The sequence below is a fragment of the Somniosus microcephalus genome, chromosome 7, assembly GCF_052327205.1.
Source record: "Somniosus microcephalus isolate GS21.2 chromosome 7, FLI_Smic_1.0, whole genome shotgun sequence".
Taxonomy (NCBI): Eukaryota; Metazoa; Chordata; class Chondrichthyes; order Squaliformes; family Somniosidae; genus Somniosus; species Somniosus microcephalus.
In genome coordinates this window covers 259,469,988-259,487,263 of record NC_140993.1, presented here as the reverse complement: position 1 = coordinate 259,487,263, position 17,276 = coordinate 259,469,988, and the positions used below count along the sequence as shown (strand labels likewise).

Genomic DNA, 17,276 nt, shown 5'->3' with positions numbered 1-17,276 from the left:
GCACTATTTGAAGAAGAGCAAGGGCCGGGGGTGGGGGGGGGGGCGGTTTCTGGCCAATGTTTATCCCTCAACCAACATCACTACACAATACAGATGATCAGGTCATTAACTCATTGCTGTTTGTGGGAGCTCGCTGCGAGCAATTTGGCTGCCGCGTTTCCCACATTACAACAGTGACTACACATCAAAAAGTCCTTCATTGACTATAAAGCGCTGCTGTTGAGAGAACGCAGGAGAATGCCAGAATTACAAAGGAAAAAATTATTTTATTGTTGCACCGTCCAATACCATTACGGCTTAAACCGTTTGTTCTTTGTAAAAAAACATCAAATAAAATAAAGCATCTAGAATATAAGTTTAAAAAAAAATCATTTTAAATTCGATGGAACAATCCATTCAAAAGTGTTTAATTTGCTGAAATGAAAATGTTATGGGTTTTATGAATACATAAATATTCCAGACTGTTGGGAAATGCTTTTAAATTCCAGCCATGTTTTAGGTAGTTTTCATTTATTCTCCCTCATTAAAATCTCTTTTAAAGACACGAATGAGGGTGTTATTTCTACAAAGGCATTGAAGTGGAATACAGTGCACAGCATCTGCAGGTAGCTTACAGGCATCTTTCCCATCAGCAAAATAAGAGCACATCAAATCATATTTCCACATAATGACCAAATCCACACTTTTGGGAAAAAAAAGAAAGAGAAAGTCTGTTAGGTTCTGTCAAGTTGAGATGTGTATTGTTTACCGATCTTCGCCCCTCAGTTTGCGCACAGTTTGGGGCCTGCTGGACATCTGGTTTTATTAATGTAATAAATTGTCTTTTTTTTTCTGTCAGTCATACAGTGAGCAATGAAAGGATGTAATGCAGACTCTGGGTGATGGATTATAAATCATTTGAGATTAAATTACAAGATAATTTGAAAACTTAACAGTTTGCATTTTGCAGTTGGAATTGTTTTGCAGACTTGCAGTTTTTTTTTTATGACCATCTTGGATTTTATTAGTAGGTTGTTGAGACATCTATCACGCTGTTCCTCTCCTGTTAGCAGTGGGCACATTTCCGCAGCACAGAGAGTTGCACCATTGACGCCTGCATTAGCTGGTCCAAAAAAGATTGCTGTATTTTCATTGACACACAGCGCATTACCATAATTGGCTTTTCTACATGATAGGACAGAGGAAATAATAATGTCATTTTATTTACAGCCGGAGTGTCCCTTTATGAGACTTCTCCAAGTTTCTGCCGCGCTGCGTAGGTCAAATGACATCTTTTGATCAGTCCTGTCCAAAGATATCAAAGCTGAGTGGCAAGTAATGGAGACCCAGTGACAAACCAAATCTGGGGAAGAAATAAGACTGCCAGTTTCCTATTAAACAGCCTGCTAAACAGCACAGCTTCACCGTGTCTGCTACGAAGCTACCCTGACCACCTAAATCAGTAGAGTGAAAGGAGACTGAATTGAACATTAGTACTGCAAATGACTGCAATGATTGCCACAGCCCGCCCGCAACCCCCCCCCCACTCCTCCCCCCTCCCCTCCCCATACCAAAAAAATCAGCAAGCAAACAGTGCGAATTACAGTTAGACTGTTCTCATCCGATTTGATTTTCATTCTGCTTCTTGCTGGTTTTCTGATCTGGTTTATTTAGGGTTGACATCCGCCAAATGGTGTAGCGGGATATCTCTGACAGATATTCTTATTGATTTAACAAGTTGCGCACTGGAGAGGAGCTGTTTCTTTTACATACTTTTCTCTGTCAGTTTTGTTCCTAGTTGATCTGTGAATTAAAAAAAATCTATATATATATATATATTTATATTCATTGTTCAGTTTCTGTGTGGCGCTCTCACATACTCTGAAGTTACCCAGTGTTGTTTTTGGGCTAGTTTCTCACGTGACATTTTTCTTTCGTTTCCTCTTGTGGTTTTTTTTTTCTCCTTATTTATATGTAAGAAAACCTCAGGGAATTTTTTCCTTTTTTATATAATGTAGATTTTTTTTCTTTTTGTTGTTGCTTGCCCCCCTCACCCTTTGCTCTCAGTTTTACATACCCTGTCGCCCAGTAGTGATGAGAATAGATGCTGAAAAGCGTGCTGTGGTGAGTTGGATTCGCTGTGAGCCCCAGGCTATGTCAGCCCAATCTCCGGTGCCCTCAATAATGGAGCCATCTTGCTCTCCACCGCAGTGTCACCTGTCTAGGTGAGCCAGGCCGGTTGCTACGTGAAGTGACAGCAAGCTTCGAGGGGCGGCCATCTTGGCTGACATGTGTGGCGTGATCCATCTTGCAGAGATAACTTATCCGAGAAGGTGATTTTTTTTTTTTTTAACCGTCCCATTGTTAAAATAATTACGGACCAGAATAGTCTCGATAAACTTGTAGCAGATCAGATTCATGCAACAGAAACGGGCAATGTACAGTACTTGCCTTTGGAAGCGTGACGTGAAAATATTTTAATTTTTACATTATTCATAGAACCATACAGCACAGAAGGAGGCCATTCGGCCCATCGCGCCTGTGCTGGCTCTTCGATAGAGCGATCCAATTAGTCCCACTGCTCGTTCTCCATAGCCCTGCAAATCTTTCCCCTTGAAGTATATATCTAATTCCCTTTTGAAAGTTACTACTGAATCTGCTTCCACTGCCCTTTCAGGCAGCGCATTCCAGATCACAACAACTCGCTGCGTAAGAAGACCTCTTCTCCTCTCGCCTTTGGTTCGTTTGCCAATTACCTTAAAAAAGATGCATGACGCTAGATCTGTTTTTTTTCCCCCCAAGAGAGAGGTACCTGGTCTTGTTTTATTATCGGAAAACCGAGGTGAGAGGTCAAGGTTCGTAGTGCAGGGCACCCCCAAGTTTGAAAGAAAGAAAAGGGTAGATCAAGTCAATTGGGGAAAAAGTGATTGGATGACACCAAGCTTTGGGCGATTTAAAAACCTGAAGCTTGTAGGAGGAAGTAGAGACTGAGATTCACCGTAGGCGAAAGTGATATGGGTGAAATCTCTTTGAATAAATGTTGTACAATCACATCATCTGCTATGCATCTCCCTGCCCTTTAATAACAGAGATGCTCTACTCATCAATGGAATGTGATTTTTAATTTGGTAAATTAATTGTTCTGTGCAAGAAGCGTGCATTAATTTAATATATGTGCAGTATATTGGAATGTTCATTGGGAAACGGAGAGTGGGGTAGGAGGGCTGGCTATCAGTAGGGAACTATGTGAAACCATATAGAGGGTTTACATTGGGTAAGTGACATGCCCTATGATGACTTGCCTATGTTACTGGTTTTCTGACTGCAAGCCCTGTTCCCTGGGAGGGATTTGCGTTTAAAACTGGCAGCAGGCAGACTTCTAAAGAGATTTCGACCCGCAATGTTGACAAACTGAGTGACATGCATTGTGGGCTGTTTCGTTCTTGAATTAGATTCGAGCGCAAGTTAAGCACTGACCCAAGTATTTTCTGTTGCAAAGCTGGGTTGGGGGGGTGGGGAAAGAGCATCACTAATGCAGAGAGTTGGAGAAAACAACCCTTCACAGCAGTGGAAAACGACACTGCACAACTTCAACATACTGCACTAACCTTTACCACTATCTACGCAACATGGACTGACTTCAGATGGTGACTGGTTTATTTATTTTTTTAATTGCATTTAAAAAAAATAAAAATCTTGTTTCAGCGAATGCACTTAAGTGGTAAAATGCTGGTTGGTGTAAATTTCGCCAATCTTTTTCTTTTCTAAAAGCTTGCAACACAAGCGATAATCCTGTTTCTGAGTCTGGGCGATTGCCTGTGGAATCCAGTTTGCTGCTGCTGCCACTGACCTGATTTGCTAGAAAAATAAGATCTCACAAACATCCTCAGTAAATGCAATACAAATAAAGTAGGCTAAAGTTGAAATCTAATACCAGGAGGCTATGATTTGAAATTTAAATATAGGTTCAAATATAGGCTGCTAAAGAGCCGATAGAACTTGATTCTTTGGTTACAAACAAGGCAACCTTTTTTCTCTTTCGCCCGTAATCAGTGCAAATTACGTTAAAGCAGGTGTGGTATAGCAAGTGGCTTGTTACAATACGGTTACTTGCACCAGTCATTCACTCAGATTGATCCAACAGACGGATGTGCTTTTTCTTCAGTTGGCAGAGAGCAGTTTTTTTTACCAGTCTTTAATACTCCGACATACTAGAAGTGCTAATGTTTTGTATTAAACTAAACAGTTTCCTGGAACAAGTCAACAAGTTTGATTTTCTAGCTGTAAAACAAAATGATGGTGTAAATCGTCCAGTAACTTGTGGCGGGGAAGAGATCCGCAGTGAGTTGCAAAATCGCCGAAAATTGATGGACAAGTTGCACCACCGCCAGCCTCGCAAATAAATGGCATCTCGCCATCAACCTCCCCGTGAGATTCAAGAAATTGCTGCAACTGCCCATTAATTAACAATTAAACTTGCTGCAGAAAGTTAGGGCTGGCACTCAACAGCGTAAGAACCCTTTTAATGACAAGATTTATGTTCCTGCAACGCCACTCAACCTCCCCGGCCCAGAAAGGGAACAATTGAAACTGTGGAGTCTCATTCCTGCAGGTAGTAAATTGTTCTACTTTTTTTTCTGACTTTTTCTTTCAGTCTCTTTTTTTCTCTCTCCCTTACCCCAATCTTTCTTTCCATCACTTTATTTCTCTTTCTGTACCTGATTTGACTCTAATGCACCTTATTTCCTTCTCTGTAGTTCCTCTGTTTCTTTCTCAATCCTTAAATCTCATTGCCTGAGGAGATAGGCGGTTCGTCCCGTCATTCACAAAGGTCCCAGATGCCCCGTTGTCAGCTCTCACTTCCAGCAAGTTACGGTGCAAAAGTTTTTCGAGCTGAAGGGTGAGGGGAAAAGCAACCAATGGGGCACGCCGAGAGATGTCCCACTCCAGCAAATTCTGGGCCAATATCTCAGTTCAACTCTGGGCTGCTAGAATTCAAAATTGTACATCTACGGGTTGATAACAATGTGTAATGAACAAGTAATTATTTCATAATTAGGAACTGACCCAAGAAGCTGAAAGAAGTACCATTTTAGCATTGCACTGTCACAATACTACAATAACAACAACTTATATTTATATAGAGCCTTTAACGTAGTAGAACGTCCCAAGGCACTTCACAGGAGTATTAAAAGACAACAAATTTGACACCGAGCCACCTAAGGAGAAATTAGGGCAGGTGACCAAAAGCTTGGTCAAAGAGGTAGGTTTTAAGGAGTGTCTTAAAGGTGGAAAGAAAGGTAGAGAGGCGGAGAGGTTTAGGCAGGGAGTTCCAGAGCTTAGGACCTAGGCAGCTGAAGGCACGGCCACCAAAGGTTGTGCGAATATAATCAGGGATGCTTAAGAGGGCAGAATTTGAAGAGCGCAGATGTCTCGGGGAGTTCTGGGGGCTGAAGGAGATGACAGAGAGAGGGAGGGGCGAGGCCATGGAGGGATTTGAAAACAAGGATGAGAATTTTGAAATCGAGGCGCTGCTTAACTGGGAGCCAATGGAGGTCAGCGAGCACAGGGGTGATGGGCGAACGGGACTTGGGGCGAGTTAGGACACAGGCAGCCGAGTTACTAGATTTTAATGTTAGAAAGATGCCAGACTGTAAGGTACTCGAGGGAATTTCATGTCGATTGTGTCACTAATCTTTTATGTTGGGACAAAATCGTAGGGCGACGATCAATTCCCACTGCGACCCAAAAACTTTTCTGATCGATTTTCTTTAAGGGAAGGTTTACCAGATTGAATTTTTATGTACTGTATGTGAGAACGTGCGTGAAACAGCCTTTCATTAATCTGAGTAAAGGAAGTATAGTTTTCAAAGCCGAATACACAGGAAGTTTGGCCCGATGAAGGGGATAAGACAGTTAAAGAACCATGGGTGATATGAAGTATTTAAAAGACTGCGCACTCTTTCCATTCCTGACTCCATAAAACACTTCGAATGACAAGCTAAGACTTTGGAGGCCCTCAGATCTATTGCCTCCATCAGCAGTACTTGCTGCTGTACCTTGTAGTTGGATCGATTATAGAAATGGGCTTCTTTCTCATTTCACAGATCAAAATACAAGATTGTTATTAGAAGAATCTCAGCTTTTTCGGTCGGTAACCAGGAAGTAGCGTTCCACTGACACAGTAGATGTTGCTACAGTCGCGTATCTGTGTTTTGGGATAAAATATTGAGCGTGTAAATTTACTTCATGCTTGCAATCATTCTCTGCATGTGCACCCATTTCCTTTATTCTATAACATATGTTGCTGTCAGTTACTAATTTTACATTCATTCACAAAAATTGCTTTCCGCTCATCATTTGAATAGCCCTTAGTTCCTACTGTTATACAGTGCGATTTACCCCATGTTTTTCAAAAAATATTTATGGAGGATTGCATTTTTAAAAAATAGTTTTGCTTGGTGTCTGACCTTAATTCTTTCTTCTATTATTCCCGTTCCAGTTTGCTTTTGATGGGCAGTTGCGCGACTTCGACGCTCATCATTTTTGCTTATTGTTAAGAATATGCAACATTTCGGCAGACAAATTCTTGTTAGATGCATCTTTCTGTTAAAAGCACAATTCTGCTCTGTTAACAAAGATCTGCTATTACCGATCTTTCTGCTTTAATTGGGTGATGCTACATTTCAACAGTCTTTTGAAGGTGGCAGCACATCTGACTGTTCACTAACAGGAAAGATTTGTGGACCAGAGATAGGACTTGATATATAAAAAAAAATAGGGAAGAGAAAACATGCAGTTCAGTCACTTCTCAATGCAGGGTAGAAATCAATGCCACATTACAATGAGCGTAAAGTGCTCACATACTCTTACTTTTTTTAAGGACCTCTCACATTTCAGTATTAGCATTTTAACACATAGAATTAAATAATAACTTAAAACGGTGTAATATGCAGTGTCGCTTAACATTAAATCTGGCTCAGTGTAAGAATTCTTAATGGGGTGGAAACACACTATTGCATCAGTTGTATTGTGTGGCAATATTAGTATTTTAGGGAATAAATATGCCACAACTGTATTATTTTCTTGGGATCGATAACCTCAAAATATTATTCAGTGATCATTTTGAACTTTTGCAATGGTTTATGCAACCAGTGGAAAAACACGAATCTGCCCTTTTTTACTGTTGGCGCTCCTGTTCCACTAACACAATGGCCCCGATATTAACGGGAAGGCGGGGAGCGTGCGGGAGCAGTGTGGGGAAAACCCAGCAAGGCTGGGGACATGGAGGCCCTGCCAATCTTAACTCCTAGCCCCTCATGGCCCACAAGGACACCTGAAAAATAAATCTAAAACGTACCTTCTGGGCCTCTTCTGCCCCTGGATCTGACTCCTAGAGAGGTTTGGCCTAGGATCCGGCTCCAGGTTTTGCCCAGTATCCAGCTCCAGGCTTGGCCCAGGATCCAGCTCCCGAGATGTTTGGCCCAGTATCCAGCTCCAGGTTTTGCCCGGTATCCAGCTCCAGGTTTTGCCCAGGATCCAGTTCCAAGTTTTGCCCAGGATCTAGCTCCCGAAAGGTTTGATAACAAAATACTGCGGATGCTGGAAATCCGAAATAACAACAGAAAATGCTGGAAAAACTCAGCAGGCCAGGCAACATCCGTGGAGAGAAATTAGAGTCGACGTTTCGGGTCTAACCCTTTTTCAAAACTGGAAAGGAAATGAAATAGATCGAAAGGCAGGGCTGGGAGAGAACAAAAGAAGTGAAGAGACATTAAGAGGTATTCAAAACGAGACAAGATGGTGATAGGACTAGTGGAGACAAAAGACGGCTCAGATTAGGTGTGAAATGTTCTGGCAGAATGGGAGACAGCTGCCATGTGGGAGAGAGAAAAAAAAGGAAAGGTGGGGGGGGGGGGGGGGGAGAGAAAAACCAATTTGGGTGACCGCTTTGTGGAACACCTCCGTTCAGTCAGTAAGGGTGACCCCGAGCTTCCGGTCGCCTGTCATTTTAATTCACCGCTCCATTCCCACTCAGACCTCACCGTCCTCGGCCTCTTGCATTGTTCCACGGAAGCTCAGTGTAAACTCGAGGAACAGAACCTCATCTTCCGATTAGGCACTTTACAGCCTTCCGGACTCAATATCGAGCTCAACAATTTCAGATCATAACCTCGGCCTCTATTACATTTTTACTTATATTTTTTATCCACCCCTTTGTTTGGCCTCTCCCCCCCCCCCCCCCCTTTCCTTTTTTTTCTCTCTCGCACATGGCAGCTGTCTCCCATTCTGCCAGTACATTTCACACCTAATCTGAGCCGTCTTTTGTCTCCACTTGTCCTATCACCATATCGTCTGGTTTTGAATACCTCTTAATGTCTCTTCACTTCTTTTGTTCCCTCCCCAGCCCTGCCTTTCGATCTATTTCATTTCTTTTCCAGTTTTGACAAAGGGTTAGACCCGAAACGTCGACTCTAATTTCTCTCCACGGATGTTGCCTGGCCTGCTGAGTTTTTCCAGCATTTTCTGTTGTTATTCCCGAGAGGTTTGGCCCAGTTTCCAGCTCCAGGTTTGGCCCAGTTTCCAGCTCCAGGTTTTGCCCAGGATCCAGCTCCAAGTTTGCTCAGGATCCAGCTCCCGAGAGGTTTTGCCCAGTATCTGGCTCCAGGTTTTGCCCAGTATCTGGCTCCAGGTTTTGCCCAGTATCTGGCTCCAGGTTTTGCCCAGTAACCAGCTCCAGGATTTGCCCAGTATCTGGCTCCAGGTTTTGCCCAGTAACCGGCTCCAGGTTTTGCCCAGTAACCGGCTCCAGGTTTTGCCCAGTATCTGGCTCCAGGTTTTGCCCAGTAACCGGCTCCAGGTTTTGCCCAGTATCTGGCTCCAGGTTTTGCCCAGTAACCAGCTCCAGGTTTTGCCCAGTATCTGGCTCCAGGTTTTGCCCAGTATCTAGCTCCAGGTTTTGCCCAGTATCTAGCTCCAGGTTTTGCCCAGTAACCAGCTCCAGGTTTTGCCCAGTATCTGGCTCCAGGTGTTGCCCAGTATCTGGCTCCAGGTGTTGCCCAGTATCTGGCTCCTGGTTTTGCCCAGTAACCAGCTCCAGGTGTTGCCCAGTATCCAGCTCCAGGTTTTGCCCAGTAAACAGCTCCAGGTTTTGCCCAGTATCTGGCTCCAGGTTTTGCCCAATAACCAGCTCCAGGTGTTGCCCAGTATCCAGCTCCAGGTGTTGCCCAGTATCCAGCTCCAGGTTTTGCCCAATAACCAGCTCCAGGTTTTGCCCAGTAACCAGCTCCAGGTTTTGCCCCGTATCTGGCTCCAGGTTTTGCCCAGTATCCAGCTCCAGGCGTTGCCCAGTATCCAGCTCCAGGTTTTGCCCAGTGTCCAGCTCCAGGTGTTGCCCAGTATCCAGCTCCAGGTGTTGCCCAGTATCTGACTCCAGGTTTTGCCCAGTATCCAGCTCCAGGTTTTGCCCAGTATCCAGCTCCAGGTGTTGCTCAATAACCAGCTCGAGGTTTTGCCCAGTATCCAGCGCTAGGTTTTGCCCAGTATCCAGCTCCAGGTTTTGCCCAATAACCAGCTCAGGTTTTGCCCAGCATCCAGCTCCAGGTTTTGCCCAATAACCAGCTCCAGGTTTTGCCAAGTATCCAGCGCCAGGTTTTGCCCAGTATCCAGCTCCAGGTTTTGCCTAGTAACCAGCTCCAGGTTTTGCCCAGTAACCAGCTCCAGGTTTTGCCCAGTAACCAGCTCCAGGTTTTGCCCCGTAACCAACTCCAGGTTTTGCCCAGTAACCAGCTCCAGGTTTTGCCCAGTATCCCGCTCCAGGTTCTGCCCAGTATGTGACTCCAGGTTTTGCCCAGTATCCCGCTCCAGGTTTTGCCCAGTATCCCGCTCCAGGTTCTGCCCAGTATGTGACTCCAGGTTTTGCCCAGTATCCCGCTCCAGGTTTTGCCCAGTATGTGACTCCAGGTTTTGCCCAGTAACCAGCTCCAGGTTTTGCCCAGTAACCAGCTCCAGGTTTTGCCCAGTATGTGACTCCAGGTTTTGCCCAGTAACCAACTCCAGGTTTTGCCCAGTAACCAGCTCCAGGTTTTGCCCAGTATCCAGCTCCAGGTTTTGCCCAGTATGTGACTCCAGGTTTTGCCCAGTATGTGACTCCAGGTTTTGCCCAGTATGTGACTCCAGGTTTTGCCCAGTAACCAGCTCCCGGTTTGCCTGACGGAGGGAGCTCATGCTGCATCTCCCGCCCAACCCCACTCCCTCGCTCAGGCCTCGGGTTAAAATTGCAGCTTGGATCCTGATGACATCATCAGCCCGAATGCATATTTAAAGTAGGACTCCACTTCCTTCCTGCGGGTGTCCTGCTTGCCTGCTCGGAACAGCAAGTTAATATGGGGGACATGTTGGGAAGGAAGGGGGATCGAAGTGGGTAACTATCATTTGTTATTTTATCCACCTCCTACCCCGGCCCAGTTTCCGCCAAGTGGGGGCAGTTAAAATCGGGGCCAATGTTTATTTTTCGTTACGCACTCTCAATGAGGCATATCTGTATACATTTTTTTGTCTTACACAGCAAAAAAACACCATATGGCTAATAGTTGATATTTTTTCAAAGAGGCGTAATTACATTAACTTTCTAAGAAAGCTCAGTAACATTTCTGCAGCAAAATAAAATGTGTTAAAATTTAGCTCAATGTACATCGGAAGTTAGGAAAATACTCTACGCATTAACTGTAAAATCAATTTAGGTAAGGGTATTAAGGGATATGGCGGGTAGATGGAGTTACGGTACAGATCAGCCATGATCTCATTGTATGGCGGAACAGGCTCGAGGGGCTGATTGGCCTCCTTGTTCCTACGTTCCTAATTTCATGATCTTTTGAAATGACGCATTCCCCCATCCCCCCCACCCATGCCCAGCTCTAAGTAATCTTTCATTTATATATCTTTTCTTCGCCAGCTTACGTTCCCGAGGAAGAGCTGAAGGCGGCAGAACTCAACCAAGACCTGCAAGACGAGGAACAGCCTCTGGGAGGTGAACAGGAGCATGAGTTTATGCACGCGGAGGAAGAAGAAAGCAAAGAGGCGCCTAGTTACCAGAATTCGCCCGTCAGCACACCAAACAATCCGGATCCTGGCTACAGGTCACCCGCCAGCGACGCCAGTGACCAGCTGGCCGACTTGCGAAGCACGTCCTCCAAGGACGGGCTGGAGAAAGAGGACGGGCTGGGCGCGGACAACCTGCAAGCTTCGCGGGACAGCTTAGCTCAGATGAAAGCGGCCTACTCCAATCTTTTGAGCAGCTCCTACTGGACCAACCTCGGTCTCGACCTGAAGAACGCCAACCAGGCCAGCGCCAGCACCAGCAGCAACGGCAGCAGCCACAACGGCAGCAGCCACAACGGCGGCGGCACAGGCTACGACTGGCACCAGGCCGCGTTGGCCAAAACGCTCCAGCAGACCTCTTACGGAATAATGCCCGAGCCCAGCCTGTTCAGCACGGTGCAGCTTTACCGGCAGCAGAGCAAGTTGTTTGGCTCCGTGTTCACCGGGGCCAGCAAGTTCCGGTGCAAGGACTGCAGCTCTGCCTACGACACCCTGGTGGAGCTGACCGTGCACATGAACGAGACCGGACACTACCGCGACGACAACCGGGACAAAGATGCAAACAACCCTCGCAAGTGGTCCAAGCCCAGGAAACGCTCCCTCATGGAGATGGAGGGCAAGGAGGACGCACAGAAGGTATTGAAGTGCATGTACTGCGGGCACTCCTTCGAGTCCTTGCAGGATCTCAGCGTCCATATGATCAAGACTAAGCATTACCAGAAAGTGCCTCTCAAAGAGCCAGTGCCAGCCCTCACGTCGAAGCTGCTCCCCCCAACAAAAAACGAGTCCAGCACGAGGCTCAGCCTTGCTCACCGGAGTCCGCGCTCCATCCCTCGGGGGTGGCCGCGGGCGAATCGGCCTCTGCTCAGAAAGCTGCCAACCCCTACGTGACCCCCAACAACCGCTATGGCTACCAGAATGGCGCCAGCTACACGTGGCAGTTTGAGGCCCGGAAAGCCCAGATACTGAAGTGCATGGAGTGCGGCAGCTCCCACGACACCTTGCAACAGCTGACGGCTCACATGATGGTGACCGGCCATTTCTTAAAAGTCACCAACTCTGCCTCCAAGAAAGGGAAGCAGCTGGTTTTCGACACGGTGGTGGAGGAGAAAGTCCAGTCGATACCCTTGCCGCCTTCCACGCCGACCAGAATTGCCCCGCCCACCATGCAAGTGAAGCCCGAAACTCCACCTCCGCTGGTTGTTGAGCAGAGGAAGGAATACGAGGAAGAGCCACTGGAAGAGAATGAGAAGGAAAGAGAGATAAAAGAGGAAAAAGACGATTCTGTGGAAAAGTTTGAGTCCACTTCACAGTACCAGTATCTCCGGGAAGAGGACCTGGATGACAGTCCCAAAGGTGGAATTGATATACTGAAATCTCTCGAGAACACAGTCACCACTGCGATTAACAAAGCCCAGAATGGTGCGCCTACCTGGGGAGGTTACTCCAGCATTCATGCTGCATATCAGCTTTCTGGGACCATACGACCCTTTCAACCAACAGTGCAGAATGTTCAATTGACCCCATTCTATGCTAATAGCATAAATGCCTTGTCTTCGGAGCATCTGGCAGCAGTGGAGCCTTCAGAGTGCCAATCGCCATCACCTCAAAAGAGCAATGTCCACGCTATGGAGGAACTCGTGGAGAAGGTAACGGGTCAAATGACCATCAAACCGGAAGAGAAACCGGCGGAGAAGGAGCCAACGGGTACTACGCCCATGACCAAAACAACCTGTGGCTCGCCCTCGCCCCGTGTTAAGGACCCTCCCAAAGCTGAAGACCTCGACAGTTCAACACAGCTGAAGAAAAATGGTAAGGGGGAGGAAGTGACAGTGAAGAAGGAGACCAATTTAGAGAGCCCTTCTCCGAATGGGACGGAATGTTTAAAATCAACAGTTAGCAATGGTTGCAACAGTATGGCAATTATTACAGACCATTCACCTGAGTCGCCATTTGTCAATCCACTTAGTGCACTACAGTCAATTATGAACACACATTTGGGCAAGGCTGCCAAGCCCTTGAGCCCCAGCCTTGATCCATTGGCCATGCTGTACAAAATAAGCAACAGTGTGTTGGACAAGCCCATTTTCCCTGCTGCTCAGGTCAAACAAGCAGATATTGTAGATCGGTACTACTACGAAAACAATGATCAGCCAATAGACTTAACAAAATCAAAAAGCAACAAGAAGCTCATTTCAGCCATGACAGAAACAATACTCTCCTCATCGCGGGAAAATGCGTTATTGGACATATCCGACATGGTGAAAAACCTCACGGGGCGACTGACACCCAAGTCGTCGACCCCGTCAACTGTCTCGGAAAAGTCTGAAGCAGATGTAAGTAGCTTTGAGGATACCTTCGAAGACATATCTCCAATACAGAAGAGAAAGGGCAGACAATCTAACTGGAACCCTCAGCACCTTCTGATACTCCAAGCTCAGTTTGCAGCGAGTTTACGGGAGTCCTCTGAAGGCAAATACGTTATGTCGGACCTAAACCTACATGAGCGGGTGCACATTTCAAAGTTTACTGGTCTCTCCATGACCACGATAAGCCATTGGCTGGCCAATGTAAAGTATCAATTGAGAAGGACAGGTGGAACTAAATTCCTGAAGAACTTAGACACAGGTCACCCAGTTTTCTTCTGTAACGATTGTGCCTCCCAGTTTAGGACTCCTTCCAGCTACATAGGCCATTTGGAATCTCACTTAGGGTTTTCTATGAAGGATCTCTCGAAGTTATCAATAGAGCAGATTCGAGAACAACAGGCAATTGCGAAGGTCATACCAAATAAGTCACTGAGTTCAGTTGGGATGTCAGAGGAGGACATAAGCTCTACATTCCAGTGTAAAATGTGCAACCGAACTTTTGCAAGCAAACACGCGGTCAAACTGCACCTTAGCAAAACACATGGCAAGTCTCCAGAGGACCATCTGTTATATGTAACTGAATTTGAAAAACAATAGTACCCAGGTAAGCAGATGTGTAACTGAGCACGTACTGATAAACACAGAGCATGATGAAAACACTCCAGGATGAATTTAATGAACACTTCCTCATATGTCTAGACAGTGTGTACCTATTTGTCTTTTTTCTTTTTTTTTGTTCTTAACATTTCATAACAAATAATCTCCAGAGAACTAGAATCACTATTGAACTCATTGCTGCAATTATTTTTCTTGTCATGGGTTCCTGTAACAATGTTGTCAGATAGCCTCACAGTTTCAAATTCAGAATTTTTTGATTTGTTTCAGGTGAGCCCATATTTAAGTTTGATTGTATACTTGGAAGAAGGATGTACAGGGCCTGGCTTAGGTTACAAAAAAAAAGAAGCACATTAATATAAAAATGTATTGACATCTTTGCAATTCGATTTATTACCTTTTTGAACTTTAAACTGGAAGCAATTACTGTCGACATAATTCCATAATAACTACTGCAGTTTTGTGAGAAAAAAATAAAAGTTATATTTGAACCTGTATTTTATATTAAAGGTCGTGTGTTATATTGTAGGCCATCGCAGTGCATTTGTTGACAAGTAAGTGGCACTCACAACCCAACGTCACCCGCCCCCCCCCCCCTGTAAGCCATGCTGCCTCCTGCACGGCCCGCCTCTCCCGGTGCGCGGCCCGTTCAAATGTTTGCGCCCGCGCGGTACCGACAGTGGAAAAGCCGGGTGAGCGGCCTGCGCGGGGACCGTGCAGGTGACTGCGTGGCCGCGCCGCTTAGCGGGAACGTTGCTTGTGACAGTCCTTAGTTCAGAGAACCGAAGACTAACAGTAAGCACGCTCCGTACGTTCCGCCATTTCTGAACAATCGCTGTTTTCAATTGTACAGCCTTGAAGAACACACATTCCCCTGTACATTTCTCATGGTGAATGTTCAAAATTAAAATATGAGAAGCATCCAGAATCCCAGAACATTTTGAAATCGTGCTGTTCTCTGAATAAAGTATTAGACACTCATTTAAAAAAAAAAAATGTTTTATGAAGAAATGTCAATTTGATCCTCAAGAAGCTTGATCGGAGCAACAATTGAAAATCTTAATTTATATATATTGATATCATTTAGAATTTTTAAGAAAGATCACTCACATAAATTTATAAACTAAACTTTTAGATTCCAGAATTCCGTTCACATGATGGGATTGGCTGTCATGTGGTTGGTATAGGTAGTGTCAAGTGAGAATGGTTGTGTCGGTGCGAAAGGGATGTGGCATTCTGTTTGGCGTGTTGTATCAGAATGTCTGCCTAACTTGGTTAGCCGCAATGCTAACATTGAAAGTGAGCACAAGAAGTTCAATGAGGAGGCTTAGCTCAGTTTGCACAGTGTTTGCACACAACACGCGGGGTCGGGGGAGGGGGTGGGGAGGGTAACTTTAACTATGGGTGACAGTGTAAAACTGGCGATATCGAAATGGCCGCCCATTATGCACCACGCACGGATTTCCTGTCCATTGATGTCAATGGAAGGAGGAATCGGGCAGTCTGTATGATGGGCGGCCATTTCGGTGCCGCCCATTTGTCACCATCACCCAGAAATAAACATCACCCCCTGCAATCTCCATAGGGTTTCCATCAGTGCAGTATTGGTAAGTACCCAATTCACTTAGAGTATCAAACTGCTAAGTTGGTTTAACGCACCTGATCATCTCTTCAAATTCAAATGTTCTAACTTGAGCTCTGCGGGAGTAAGAAGCAGGCTTTCTGAAGCCTAGACCAAGGCTTGAAATAATCTGTGGTAAAGCCCATGCTCTGGCCTGTGGTTCCACGTCAATGCCTAGCCCTTGATCTCGGTCCCTCTCTTATTTTGCCTGTCAGCCCGCGACCACCTCCAAAGAGTCGCAGGCACTGATTGCTGGTTAATTGTTATTAATAACTGACAACGGACATTACGGGAGTTGGATATGGAGAGAGCGGAGTGAAGTAGCAGATATTCTAATGAGTTTGACTCCTTGCCTGCCCTTCCATTGTTGTTGAAAATGAGGAGCTGTCGCCATTGTTCGAAAGATAGCTTCAAACGATGTGTAAAAATATTCCGTTATAATTTCTTTATGCATTGATAATTCAGATGATGGGACCACAAGCTCTTCAGTGAGCATATTAAAAATCATAAATTATGTATGGCCCAGCCAGAGCTTGCAAGTTTATTGTGCTGTCAACTAGTGTTTGCCCGTCTGGGATAAGAGCATTGAAGAAAACAGCAACATGATTTAAATGCTTATGAGAAGCATCCTGAAAGCAGAGTGCTGTGCACATTCTGCCAGTAGATGTTCAGCTATGCTTTTCATAACACAGCAAGCAGAGCAGGCACTGCTAAAACATGCTGGAATCCCTTTGGTCTGTGCCAGAGACCCCTTTTGTTTCAGCAGTAGGGAGGAAGATGCCTGCGTTCTATTTTTTTTTCTTATAGATGCTGATTTCTTTCTTGCCACGGAGATGACTGATTGAATTTCACCTGAGCTGAATTATACTTGTGCATTCTGGTAATTGCAGAGGGCCACAAAGAGAAACATAGGTACGGCTTTTTGTTGTACTGGGACTCAATAGCGGCATAATTTCAAATTGATACGAGAGAGGAGCTTTCAATGCATTTATAATCCCAGGAAATGTAATGCACCGCGGGGTTCATTCCAAAGGGCAAGGTGCGATCCGGGCCTCTGTTTGCCTAACTTGTATAATGGATAGCTGGAGTGGAGTGTTGTGCCTCCAGAGCCCCCACAGATTAAACGTTAAGTTTTCATATTAAGGTTTGCAAATTGCATGGAAATATTTCATTTTGCAGCAACGTAACGCATGGAACCCGGTCCTGTTGAGCAAGTACAGCAATGCGCACCTGCTCGGGAGCAAAATTACTCTCTTTATTTTGAATTGAAAGAAAATTGCAGGAGAAGGAGAATTCTGCGAATAAATGATGCAAAAATGGTTTTGTAATGCTCATGTTCGATAAGTGACAAACAAATTGGCCTAAAGTACATGGAGATTCAGTAGTGTGCTGTGAGTCGAGAGCTGACTAGGCCCCAATGACAAATATTAAAACGTTGCACATACATGAAGGATACAAACATTGCACTGTCCAGTTTATTCCTTGAACGAGGAAAGCCTGATCATTCCTAAATTATGACAGTCTTCTGCCGGCATGGACTAAAGCTGAGTAAATACACTGTCAACCTTTTGCTTGTTCCTTTCTTTCAGCAT

At 45.2% G+C, this 17,276-nt stretch overlaps 1 protein-coding gene across 1 annotated transcript in view; it reads left to right on the top strand.

The window, feature by feature from the left end:
* The window catches only part of tshz1 (teashirt zinc finger homeobox 1), a 103,126-nt gene extending 88,535 nt beyond the window's left edge, over nucleotides 1–14,591 (top strand). Inside the window, 2 exon segments of the mRNA XM_085993649.1 lie at nucleotides 10,934–11,857; nucleotides 11,860–14,591. Of these exon segments, the coding sequence (XP_085849775.1) occupies nucleotides 10,934–11,857; nucleotides 11,860–14,045 (3,110 nt within the window). The 3' untranslated portion in view covers nucleotides 14,046–14,591.
* The last annotated feature ends 2,685 nt before the right edge of the window (nucleotides 14,592–17,276 follow it).